Source organism: Lathamus discolor, chromosome 22 (assembly GCF_037157495.1).
Source record: "Lathamus discolor isolate bLatDis1 chromosome 22, bLatDis1.hap1, whole genome shotgun sequence".
Taxonomy (NCBI): domain Eukaryota; kingdom Metazoa; phylum Chordata; class Aves; order Psittaciformes; family Psittacidae; genus Lathamus; species Lathamus discolor.
The window spans coordinates 2,879,287-2,892,779 of NC_088905.1; the positions used below are offsets into that span (position 1 = coordinate 2,879,287).

General features: G+C 57.9%; 1 protein-coding gene across 1 annotated transcript; it reads left to right on the top strand.

The window, feature by feature from the left end:
* The first annotated feature begins 10,732 nt into the window (after positions 1–10,732).
* Positions 10,733–12,773, top strand: ZNF703 (zinc finger protein 703). Its single transcript, XM_065659254.1, has 2 exons — positions 10,733–10,984; positions 11,246–12,773. The coding sequence occupies exons 1-2, from the start codon at positions 10,772–10,774 to the stop codon at positions 12,623–12,625; spliced, it is 1,593 nt and encodes a 530-aa protein (XP_065515326.1). The 5' UTR covers positions 10,733–10,771; the 3' UTR covers positions 12,626–12,773.
* The last annotated feature ends 720 nt before the right edge of the window (positions 12,774–13,493 follow it).

Consider the following 13,493-nt stretch of genomic DNA (forward strand, 5'->3'; position numbering starts at 1 on the left):
GCTTAATTTCATCTGTAATCCAAGCGGCTGATGAAGCATTACACAGCTCTCTGTTAATTGAAGTTGTTAACAAAGCTGAGGAGAGAGATTATTATGTATAGACTTTTATCCTTCAGGGGTATCGTCATAACAGATCATAAATGGAAATGAATTCATCGCTCCCATATGCCATCGTGGGATCCCTGCACGCAGCTCTATGCCAGGCGGGTGGCCAGCCATAAGGATGGGATTCAGGATGGATCCCACCTATGAAGGTCCCCATCCAATACTGCAGCCCCAGCACCCAGTCTCATGCCCTGGCCAGCGCAGCCTCATCCCATGGCTCTCCTCATGGCACGTTTGGGATGAGCTTCCTGGAGTGCAGCTCTGGGTTTGCAAAGCCCTTTGGAAGCCTTTACCTGTGCTGAGGGATCATCGCCATCGTCCGGGGCATGAGATATATCAGGGATGATGGAAAATCCATTCCCTTGGCCGATACATCCCAGCCGGAGCGCTCATGTTCAGGGCTGGTTCATTTACTGCAGGACGAGGCGAGTTTCTATGTGGAATTAGATGAGCTTTAAGGTCCCTTCGAACCCAAACCAGTCTGTGATTCCATCATTCTAGTTAGTGATGGGTAGTTTGTTTCAGGGAGCGGTGGTTCCATGTTATAGGACAATATCCCTTCCCATGGCTTTCTGTGATCGCTTCTGAGCCCTGGGAGATGCCAATACCCACCCCAGCCCCCCAGATCCCCCCTGCAGCCAGCCTGCTCTGTGGTGCTGCAGCCTGTTTCTGGGCTGCGCTGCTTCCAGGTGGAGCTATGCAAACCCACAATGCTGTTTCCCTCGCCTGGATCCCATCGGCGTTTTCCATGCAGCGCATTTATCCAGGAAATTCCCGTCTATACCTTTGAGGAGCGCCCGTGATAGTCTGGAACGCGTTAACCCGCAGCCCGGCGAATGCGAACGAACGTCGCCTTTGCATTCCGCCACGGCAATAAAGGGGAATGTTGACATCAGCCTTGAAAGTGGAATTAACTTTTGCATGATGTGGTGCGAGAGCGAGGTGTTGAAACCGGCGGCCGAGCCTTTCCAAGGCGCAGGAAAGAACGGTGCTGGCAGCGCCGCAAGGACACGGCGCTGGTTCCAACAAGCCGGGAGGGGCAGGGGGGGGAAGCTGAGTGCTCGCCCTGTTCCAGGCTGGATTAGTGCTTGTGCTGGGCTTTCAAACCCCTGCATTTTGTCTCCTTACCTCTAATGCGCTCCTTGGTTTATTGCAAGCTCATCTCCTTTGGAAGAGAGAGTTACAGCGCTGGCAGGCTCTGATAAAGAGCCCCAGCAGCACCAGCATTCCCACTGTAATCCCTCCAACAACCCCCCCCCTTCACCGCAGCCCCACGAACCCTTTGAAGCCACGGCAGGAGGGACCAATCCTGCCTGCAGCCGTAACCCTGGAGGCTCCATGTTAACACCTTGTCCACCTTACGGAGCCCCTTAAATCACGCGCCGAGGGGAAGGGACAAGGCTCAGAGCTGTATTGATCCCTTCTGCAGCGCACGGGCATCCACCACGTTCCCAAACCCCACAGTTAGCACAAAACCTGGTGTGGAGCATCAGTGAGGGCATCCCCAGGGCTTCACCCATCCCACCAGGGATGCGGGTCCTGGTGTGTGCGGGATGGGGAGTTTGGGCACGGATATGAGGCTGTTTCTTTTGGAAAGCTTTGACTTTCTGCCACCAGAGTGAAGGGCAGCAGGAGCTGGGGTGAGGCTGGTGAACAGCACTGGGAGCAGAGGGTGAGGATGAGACACACGGGGATGGGCTCATTGGGTCAAGTGGGCTTTGATCATACCCTGTCCTGTGAGATCAGAGCAGGAGGGTAAACTGAATTAACCCCTTGCCTGCCTCCTTCTCAGCACCTACACTGTTTGCTCAGCAGCATCCCACCCCAGGGTGGGAGCCTCCACCTCCATCCAGCACCATCCTGCGTGGTGGGACAGGCCCATTGCATGGGCTGTTCTATTGCCTTGTTGCAAGGTGGCTTCATCCCTGCACACGGGGTTTTGCCTGCATGGAGCAGGGGGACACAGGGAATGGGAGCAGGAAGCGTTTGGAAGAGGATCCCTGGACGTGCCTGTGTGCACGGGGCCTTGAGCTGGCTGCAGGCTCGGCTTGGAAACTGCTTCTTAATGAAGAGTGAGTTTAATTCCATAGCCCTGAAGGAATCTGTGTCGTTGTTCAGCACGGGGCATATGGAACAGGTCGTTCTGCAGACACCCTTGGGAAGGAGCAGGATGCAACCACAGGCTCAGCATGGGACTGAGACCATCGGCACTGGGGTTTGATGGAGGTGCCACAGCAAGCACAGGGTGAGAACTGCAGCTGCAGCGAGCAGAGGCGAGGAAGACCCCCAGAGCATCCCATGGGATGGGAGATGTGGGGCTGCCCTGGGGGGCTCATCATGGCCTGTCAAGGGGGGACCACCCCCTGGCCGGGCTCCAGGACCATTCAGGTTGAGCTGTAGATGAGGAAGAAGGGAAAACAAATGATGCCAGCAGCAAGTGAAGGAAGTGTAGGAGCATTATGTAAAATATTAAATTTAATGCTATTCCATTTTCCACCTCAGTTATTAAATTAACTGAGAACTATGCTTGCACTTAAAAGATTCCTGTCATATTTTATGCACGCGATGATCTCAGAGTAATTCGTGTTAGAAATATGTCATGTTAAATTACAGATACCAATAAACCTTACTTAAACTCGGCATTGATCATGTGTGGGAGATAAACTCCGCAGGGCCAGATCCCCCCCCATCGTGCTCCTCTCCATACAAAACCCACCTGGGTGGGAAGCAGTGTGGGACAGGAGGGATTTACCCAACCCATTCCCCGCCCCCAGCACCAGCATCTCCCATCCCAGCCAGGCTCGATGGGGACACGGGCACGGCGCTGGTTATCGGTTGAGTGTTGCTTGACATGAGCCGAGGGCACTGGGCAGGGCGAGGGGTGATGCTGATACCGCTTATCCCTGGTGTCGCGGCATCAAACGGGGCACAGCGAGAGCCTGTCTCCTGTTTGGTGTCACCTCTGCTCGCACCGGCGCTGTCTCTCCAGCTTCCCCCTCCTTTCCCATCCGGATGCATCAAGGCGGTGATGGGAGCACCAGCGCTTTGGGCCATGGAAAACCAAAGCTCCCCCTCCAAACCTGAACGTGCGGCTTTGAGGAGGGTCAAGGTTGCGCTGCCACATCCCTGCTGCAGATGGGGAAACTGAGGCGGGGGGGGGGGGGCAGCCCTAGGGATGCTGCCCCGGCGGCACCTCGTGTATCGGGGCAATGCTGCCCGCTGAGGAGTGCCCCAAACCCAGCCCAAGAGGGAAGCAGGAGCGCGGTGGCCGCAGGGCTCGCTGAGCCTCAGAGCCGGCTCCATCCCCTGCAGGGCAGCCCCGGCTGACGGCTCCGCGCCGTGACAGCGAGCCAGAGCCGCATTAGGAGGCGCCAGGCTCGGCGGGAGGGGGGAAAAGGCTGATAATAGAGAGAGAGGGGAGCAGCTCCCTCCCAGCACAGCATCCTTAGGCCAGTGCAGGATGGGACCTCTCGGCACCACGGGGGATGCTGTCCTCGTCCAGGATCCCATGCGTGGAGCATCCCCATAACCTGCTCGGGGTGGTTACAGGAGCTGGGTCGCGGTGCTGCCCTAGAGCTGGCTGGACCCCAGTGGGGCTCTCAGCAGTGGGAGAGGGGCACCGAGCCCCTTCCCCAAACCCACCCTGCAGCCTCCCTGAGGCTCGCCCCGCTCCCTGCCTTTACTCCTCGGCGCTGCTCTCATGTGATGCGAGATTCAGCTTTTGCTCCGTTGGAACAGCCCCTGCCTCTGTGCGCAGCAATCACAAGCTCCGGCTGCCCCGAGGCTGCTCCCGCTGCAGCACAGAGGCTTTTCAGGAAACTTTGGCTTCTGCCTTCCCTTGAATGGAGCCGCTTGTTCTCCACGGCCCCGGCTGCCTTCCCCCGGCTGCCCGGCTCCAGCACCCTCCTCCCTGCCCGCAGCCCCAGTGCCTCCAGGCGGGATGCCCGGTTGCTGCCCATCGCCTTCATCTTGAGCACCCTGACGGGAAAACCCTGTGTCCCCGGGGACCGCTGCTGCTGCCGCAGACCCAAAGAGCCCCAAGAACTCAACCTGTTGGTTCCTTTCACTGTGTGAGGTACCGAGAGGCTCCCCAAGGTCAATCCCTGCCAAGAGGACACAGGCTCAAACGCGACCTGCAGGGATCGAACAAGCCCACCATGGTCCCTGGGGCTCTCCATCCTCAATGTGTGAACATCCCTATCCACAATAACTTCCCAGAGCTGCCAAGAGCCATCGTTAGAGCTGCTCTCACGTTATCTCGCTGGCCAGGTTGGATGAGGCTTGGAGCATCCTGCTCTAGTGGAAGGTGTCCCTGTCCTTGGCAGGGGGTTGGAACTGGATGAGCTTTAAGGCCCCTTCTAACTCAAACCATTCCATGATTCTCTACAACACTGGTCCAGCGCTGAGTGCTGAGCACCCAGAGCCGGGTGCTGAGCTCTGAACCAGGCAGCCAAGCACCCTGCTGCCAGCACAGCATCACCAAACCACCCGCATCAGCAGCAAAGCTCAGCTCCAGTGGGGACCCCACGGCTGCCGAGGCCATGGGTACCCCACAGCAGAGCCGCATTGCTCCGGGGAGTAATTGGGTGCAGCAGCACATGCTGCAGGGCTGCTTTAATCCTGCTCCAGGTGGCTGCAATCCAGTGCAGGATTTACAGTGCCCTGACCCTGAGCTGTCAAGAAGGAACAGCCAGATTAATGGGGTGGGCGGGTTCCTGCAATAATCGTTTGTTTGATGTGACAAGCCTGATAGGCGTTGATTTACTTACAGACTGATAGGCTTTTAATTGAGCACCTCCGTCCCAGTCACATCAAAGGCAGAGGTTGACAAGGGGCCCCTTTTACCAAAAGCTCCCAGTGACTGACAGATCCTGGATGCTAATTCTCCCAGGGAGGGGGTTCCCTCTTTTCCCTCTCCTTGGTTTTCTTTCTACTTCTTTTCCCTACGGATCGGCCAGGCTGGGCACAGAGAAAGCCCCTGTTCCTGCGTCCTCCCTCCCCATCGCGCTTACCCAAAGCCTCCCTGCACAATCCAGCCAGGCCCGTATCCCACCGCACTGTCCCCATCACGGGGATGCTGCCGCCTTCCAGCTCATCTCATCCCTGGGGATGCCATTCCTTTGCGGATGGGGCTGGGGAGCACTCCCATTGCTGCCCCCAACCTCAGGTCTTGGGGTTGCTCTGGTTCATACCCCTCCTAAAGAAGGGGAGGGATGTGCCGTCTGGTTGCTGTAGGCTCCTGGCTAGGGTTAGGGTGCACCCATGGGTGGCAGGGCTTCGGATGGGACCACTGGGACATCCACAAGAGCATCCCCAGGGTGGTCCCGGTGGATAGTGAGTACCTGCCCCTCAGGGCATGCGGCACATGCCCATCGCCAAACTCACCTCCTGTGCCAGAAGGTGGTTTAAACGAGCTGGAAATGGAGGCAGAAGCCAATCCAGGTTGGTTTATCAGTGGTTTTCCAAGTGGGAAACCTGCTTTACCCGGTTGATTTCCTTGCAGGGATTCGGTTATCAGAGAGATGTGGATGAATCAGCTGTGGATGGGCAAAGAGAGTACAGGGGCACACGTGTCAGTGCACACAAAGCACCTTTGCACCCATCAGCCCACCAAATAGGTGTGGAAAAGGAAAAGCCCCAAGTGGCTCAGGCATTTTGTGCAAGCCTTACGGGAGATTATACCCTTAATGGGAAATTTAAGGAAGCGGGTGTAAATCACAGCTCCTTTCTCTAACCTGCGGTGCGGCGCTCGCCGGCGCCTTTGGGCTGGATTAGCTCCGCGTAGTTATGTTTTAAAGGCTGATGTGTTCCTCGGTATCAAAATATGAATTATTTTTATTGTATCAATGATTAAATATTTTTCTTTGCGATCGCAGAGTCCAACAAAACAAACGTTTCTGTGAAGGCATTCAAAAAAACCTAAAAGAAGGGGGGGGGGAAAAACCCCTCTGAGAACCCCTTTTGTCATTTGCAACCAATAAAAATGCCTATTGTTACGAAGGGCTCATAAATAATCTGATTTTTGGCAGGCTTTCATACCATACAGAAAATGAATAAATTAAACTTGATTTACAGCCTTTTTCATTCTTATTAGAGTTGCTCCAAACATTTTATGTAACGTACGTGCCAGATGAGCTACACCAAATGGTTCGAGGCTCCGGTCCTGGGCTTATAGAAATGAAGTTGTTTGGATTTGCATAGTTTAATTAACTAATCCTGGCAAAGCAAGAAGAGAATGGAGGTAAAAGTGATTGTTTTTGCTGGGGGGTGTCTGAGGGCTAAATGAGCCCACTAAGGCAGATCCCCCAAAAGGGCTTGAGCTGGTGCCAACATAAAGGAACTGCCAGGTCCCTGAAGTGCTTTAGGGTAAGCCCCTTCCCATTGAGATGAGTACTGGGGTTCAGCATCACACTTTAGAGATGGGGAAACTGAGGCACGTAAACTAGACTGCTCTCTGCAGCACTACTGTGATGTTAAGACTGGATCTTATTGCGTGCTCCCTCCCCGTCACACTTGCCCAAAGCCTCTCTGCACAATCCAGCCGGGCCCGTATCCCACCGCACTGTCCCCATCACGGGGATGCTGCCGCCTTCCAGCCCATCTCATCCCTGGGGATGCCATTCCTTTGCGGATGGGGCTGGGGAGTGCTCTCCTTGTTGCCCCCAACCTCAGGTCTTGGGGTTGCTCTGCTTCATACCCCTGCTAAAGAAGGGGAGGGATGGACCCTCTGGTTGCTGTAGGCTCCTGGCCAGGGTTAGGAGGCAATACCCCAACCAGCAGCCCATGGCTGTGAAGAGCATTGCAGCAGCAGGCAATTCAGAGATAAACAGGCCAAAACCCACCCGAAACAAGCCTAAACTGAAGTCTCGGTGACCCAGCATCAGCCCCGCTGCCTGTTTTGATCTCAGCCCTCGCTCCCCTCCGGAGCACTTTGATAAGTGTGGGATGTTCTCCTCCCCCTCCTGCGATTCATCCCGTAGAATTTCACACCAGGAAACAGCTTCATTACATCAACAACAGGAAGACCCCACTGATTTGTCACACAGAAAACCAGCTGTTAGTCACACATCAAGGGAACAGGGGAGGGGAAGAAAACCCCCCTCACCTTTCTTTGCTTCAATGTGCTTTAATGTTAATAGCTGTGCAGAGGAAAGCCAGCTACCCGGCTACTCAATAAGTACCCATCACCCAGCGAGCATCAGTTAATATCTAAGTGTCTTCCTGCTTTTCCTGCTACACGATTGCTTTGGAAAGAAAGATTAATTCCAACTTTAAAACAGAAAACACTATTTTTATCATTGCCAGAAGTCTATATGGGTTTAAAAAAGAAAAAGCACTTGCTTGTCGTTTTACATCTTGCAATTTTGTCAGTTGTTTTAAAACATGTCTCCTGTAATAAATAAGATCATTTTTATGCACTTGTTCTGCAGCTAAAAGCAAGGCCTGAGCTCGCTGCAGAGAGGTAGGACCTGGAGGATAGGAGCAGGGCAGGGAGATGCTAGCTCCGATGCTTTTGCTTCCCTGGAGGCTGGTAGAAGATGATTCACCTATAGACTAGGAGGTGGACAACTAGCACCTGAAAAGCTCGGCTTTGAGGAACATCTTGGGTGCCCATGGTGCAGTGATGGATAGACGGAGATGTCCCCTGTATCCCCAACACTGGCTGGGACCTTCATGGGACCAGGGTTGCCCTCCTGCCCCATTTCCCCTAGCAAACATCCCGGCACTTCCCTCTTCTCCCAGACCAGGGATGTTTCCCCAGTTTCCCTTAAACTGCATCCAGCAGCAATAAATGCATTTATCCCAGCGTGCAGCAAAGAGAGATGCTGGAAGAGTTGCAGTGATTTAAATTCATGTCTTATCCTATCCCACCACCATTTTCCACGCAGGCTGCAGCACTCGGATCCCTCTCTCCTTCTCCAGCCTGGACGTTGCTCCCTACCCATTCCTCACCTCCAGCACCACCAGGACTTGGAATGTCCATGCCTAGAGCCGTGCCCATGTCCGTGCCATGCCATAGCTCACAACACTAAGAGCAACCTATCAGCAACACAAGAAGATGCTGTGAAACTGAGGGGGGTTCCAGCAATCTCTGCCCATCCCTCATTTCCTAGCTGCCTTTAAACATACGTGGCGCATCACGTGTGCCAGAGAGGAAAGCACCTCTCGGCACCATGCAGATGTGGTGGGATGATGCTGGGAAGGGGCCTGGGGAGCAAAGTGTCACCCTTAAGCCCTTCCCGGGAGCATCCTGAGTTGCTGAAAGATCCTGAACTTAAAGAAAACCACAATTCCACGTGGATTTTAGGATGAAGACTATGACCAGAGACGCTAAGGGCATGCACACCGAGCAGGATGCATCATTATCCATGATGACCCTTTGGTGATGTTTCAATCCAGCAAACGCAAGACGAGTCCAGATGTTCCCTGGTGTGCCAGTGCCAGGGCAGGATCAGGCCTTTGGAACATCCCAGGTATCGAGGGAAGCGATAACTGCAGCCCTGGAGGTACCACTGCTTAGCACCCTGCCTCCGACTCAGCATCACCGCTGCTCTTATACGGGTGTCCCACCTCACTTCACGCTCTTTTGTCAGGGCCGTGTTGTTGTTGGCATCCAACTCGAGTGACTTTGAGGCACCTTTGGGGTGTTTGCGTTTCCTCCTGACTTGAACGGCTCTTTTGAAAGGCAGCGCCTCTCCCTTCACATCCCCGCGCTCCGGATTGAATCAATCTTGTGGTCAGCTCTGGGAAGGGGAAAGGAAAAGAGGGAAAAGCCTCCCAGTGAGGGGAAAGGGATGGGTCCAACCATCACGGTGAGTGATAGCAATGGGAGAAGGAGGACACGATGTCGGGGTGCACTGGGGCGATGCTGGTGCTTGCTGGGGAGATGCAGAACCCGGAGCGGCTGGTCTTGGTGAGAGGTGACTGCATGGACTTAATAACAGCACCACAGTTGGAACATAGAGCATCTGTTGGGGGTTAATCTGATTAACTAGAGGCATCTTTCTCCCTCTTTCCCCTCTCCCTGTGCTGGGAGGCAGGAGGGACCTGAAACCCAAACGCAGGGAGGACAGAGGTGGGTCCATGCCACAGCGCACCTGGAGAGCTGGTTCCTCCCCACCACAAGCAGTCACCATGGACCTGCTAGTGGTGAATGAACCACCTTCAGGCAGGGGTATATGAAGGAAAACATGAACTGTCAAACACCCAGAGCCAAAAGACCATGCCATCCCTGCAGGACAGGGTTACTGGGCTCTCAATAGGGAATTTATTCCAGATAAGCCTTCATTTTAACACCCCAAGATTTATCCATGTGCCTTGACTCCTCATGGAAAGAGGAGCTCATCCCCTCAGAGGGATGGTGGATTTCAGCCTCCCCCTGACCACGGAGCCTGAGGGGTTTGTGAATTCAGTTCAAGGATGCCTGGAAAAGGTAACCAGAAATCGGAAGTTAATTGCTGGGAAGGTTAATGGGTTATAGGGAGGGCTGCACTGTCACTGGCTGCATACAGGACGTACAGGAGTGTGAGCTGTGCCAGGCTGATCACACCTAAGCCATACCATAGCAGCACTGCCATGCCATGGTGTGCCAGCTGAGCCATGCCATGCCATGATAAGTCATTCTGGGGCATGCCGTGCCAGCTGCGCCATGCTGTGCCATTCTAAGCTGTGCCAGCAGTGCCATGCCAGCCGAGTCGTGCCACGCCATGCCAAGGTGTGCTAGCAGCGCGATGCTCTGCCGGCTGAGCTGTGCCATGCTCTGCCAGCTGAACTGTGCCATGCACTACAAGCTGAGCTGTGCTGTGCCATGTCAAGCTCTGTCAGCCATGCCATGCTCTGCCAGCTGAGCCAAGCTGTGCCAGCTGAGTTGTGCCATGCTAAGCTATGCCAGCAGTGCCACGCTCTGCCAGCTGAGCCATGCCATGGTCCGCCAGCCGTGCCAAGCTGTGCCATGCTAAACTATGCCAGCAGTGCCACGCTCTGCCAGCTGAGCCATGCCATGGTCCGCCAGCCGTGCCAAGCTGTGCCATGCTAAACTATGCCAGCAGTGCCACGCTCTGCCAGCTGAGCCATGCCATGGTCCGCCAGCCGTGCCAAGCTGTGCCATGCTAAACTATGCCAGCAGTGCCACGCTCTGCCAGCTGAGCCATGCCATGGTCCGCCAGCCGTGCCAAGCTGTGCCATGCTAAACTATGCCAGCAGTGCCACGCTCTGCCAGCTGAGCTGTGCCAAGCCGTGCCACGCTTTGCCGGCCGCGCCGTGCCATCCTCGGCTGTGCCATCCTCGCCGTGCGCTGCAGCCGATCCGCGCCGCTCTCCCCCGTTCCGTTCCGTTCCGTGCCGTGACCGCCTCTCCCCCACGCGGCGGCGCGGAGCGGGGCGGCGGCAGCAGCGGTTCGCCCCCCCCACCGCCGGCTCTCCCCGCCCCGGGGGCCCGGCCGGCCGCGGATTGGTGCGCGGCGCCGGCCCCCTCGGAGCGCGGCCGCCATCGGGGCTATTTGACGTGTCGGTGGGGCCGGGGAAGGGTTTCGTCTCGCCGGGGCCGCCGCCGCCGCCGCTCCGCCGCCCGCCCGGCCCGGCCCGGCCCGGCCCCGCGGAGCCCGGGGCTCCCTTTTCCCCCCCCCCCATCCCTTTCCCCCCCCCCCTCCCTTGCTGCCCGCCCCCAAATGAGCGGTGCCCCCGGCGGGCCCCGGCCGAGCCCCCCGCCGAGCCGCGGAGCTGCGGGCGCCCCGTCGCCCCGGCCGCCCCCCGCCGACCCGCTGCGCCAGGCCAGCCGGCTGCCCATCCGCGTCCTGAAGATGCTCAGCGCCCACGGCGGCCACCTCCTGCACCCCGAGTACCTCCAGCCGCTCTCCTCCACGCCCGTCAGCCCCATCGAGGTCAGTGCCCGCCGCTCCCCCGGTCTCCTTCCCTCCGCCGCTGCTGCAGCCCGGTTCCCCCCCCCCCCAGCCTTACACCGCACCCCGGTTCTTCTCCCCGGCCGGGCGCGCTCCCCGTTTCCCCCGGCTCTGGCTTCGGCGCCGGGCCCGTCCCCGCCGCACCCGCGATTTTGGGAGAGGGATGGGATGGGGGGGGGGGGGGGGCCGGGCCGGGGCCGCCGCCGGGGTCCCCCCCCCTGACCGGCTCCGCTCCGCCCGCAGCTGGACGCCAAGAAGAGCCCGCTGGCGCTGCTGGCCCAGACCTGCTCGCAGATCGGCAAACCCGACCCGCCGCCCTCCTCCAAGCTGAACGCCGTGGCCTCCGCCGGGCAGCCCGCAGCCGAGAAGGAGCCCAACGCCCGCCCCGCCGCCCTGAAGCCGCCGGGCAGCGGGGACGCTCCGCCCGAGGACAAGTCCAGCTTCAAGCCCTACTCGAAGGGCGGCGGGGAGCAGCGCAAAGAGGGCGGCGCGGACAAGGCCGGTTTTCGGGTGCCCAGCGCCGCTTGTCCGCCGTTCCCCCCGCACGCCGCCGCCTCGCCCGGCGGCTCCCGCGGGGCCTCGCCGCAGCACGCAGACCCCAAGGGCACGGAGGAGAAGAAGGAGCCCGAAGGGGGCAAACCCAGCCCCGAGGGGACGGGCGGGGGGCTGGGGCGCGGGGCGGCGGAGCCCGGGCCTCACGGCGAGCCCCCTTCGGGCCGAAAGTCGGAGCCCCCCGCCCTGCCGCCCGCCGGCCATGTGGCCCCCGTGTCTCCCTACAAGCCGGGGCACTCGGTCTTCCCTTTGCCACCCTCCAGCATCGGCTACCACGGCTCCATCGTCGGTGCCTACGCCGGTTACCCGTCCCAGTTCGTGCCGGGGCTGGACCCCACCAAGCCGGGCCTGGTGGGCAGCCAGCTCCCAGGGGCACTGGGGCTGCCGGGCAAGCCGCCGAGCTCCAGCCCGCTCACCGGGGCCTCGCCGCCCTCCTTCATGCAGGGATTATGCCGGGACCCGTATTGCCTGAGCTACCACAGCGCCTCGCACCTGAGCTCCAGCAACTGCTCCAGCTGCGTGCACGACCCCGGCAGCCTCAAGAGCGGATACCCCTTGGTGTACCCCACGCACCCGCTGCATTCGGTGCACACCACGCTCTCTTCCGGCGGCACCCCCAGCCTGCCCGGCCACCCCCTCTACACCTATGGCTTCATGCTGCAGAACGACCCCCTGCCCCACATATGCAACTGGGTGTCTGCCAGCGGACCCTGCGACAAGAGGTTTGCCACCTCGGAGGAGCTGCTCACCCACCTACGGACCCACACGGCCCTGCCAGGGGCGGAAAAGCTCTTGGCAGGTTACCCTACCTCCGGGCTGGGCTCCGCCGCCTCCTGCCACCTCCACCTCCCGCCCGCTGCCCCCGGGAGCCCCAACACGTTACCGGCCTCCCTCTCCTTGAGGAGCCCACACACTTTGGGACTCAACAGGTACCATCCCTATGGCAAGAGCCACTTGCCCACGGCCGGCGCCCTGCCCGTGCCCTCCTTGCCGGCTGCCGGACCTTACTACTCGCCATACGCGCTCTACGGCCAAAGACTAACTTCAGCTTCTGCACTGGGATATCAGTAACTGCGGCGGCTCCTTCCCCTCTGCGCCAGGCTCGTCCTCCTCCTCCTCCTCGCTCCCTCCTTGGACTGTGTATTTATTTACTGTATGTTAGCTTAAAGCTGGGAATATAAGTGCATTAATACACCAATGAATCGATGGTATGCAAAAAGTCTGTGTCCAAACAAAAAAACTACAAAAAAAAAAACCTAAAAAAAAAAAAAAGACAAAAAAAAAAAAAAGACAAAAAATACTATTCTTTCCTTCGCAGGTGTGGGGCTCTGGGGGTTTTTCTCTCGTTTCTTTTTATTCCCCCCCCCCTTCCCTTTTAATTTCTCCTCCCTGAGAAATTCTTGCATGACTCCTGACACACAAGGCGAAAAGAAAAAAAGGCATTTTCCTCCTTCCCCCTCCATGTTTCTCATTCTGGATTCTCGTTTGTAACGTTACAAATGGCATTTTTGTCCTCTTTTTTTTTTTTTTTTTTTTTTAATTTTTTGATATTTTTCCCTTCTTTTTTTTTTCCTTAATTTCCATGATTTTTTCGGGCTCCGGCGGGCGGGCAAAGCCCCGCCTGCACCGACCCCCCCCTCCTCCTCCTCCTCATCCATCCATCCCCTCATCCCCTCCCCGTCCCACCGTGGGGAAGAGGGGGGCAGGACCCCGGTTGTAAGCCCCGGGGCAGCGGCGAAGAGCGGCGGCGGCGGCGGCGGTGGGCAGGAGCGGGGCACCCCGCGGCCGGAGCAGCGGGCGGGCGGCGAGCGTGGCGGGTGGATGAGCTCCGGCTCGGTAAGTCCTATTTTGTTAATAAATGACTCTTGGTTATATCCACCCTCTGGTGTCGTCTCTCGTCCCGCCCCGTTCCCGACCGGGCTCCGCACCGGGGCCGCGG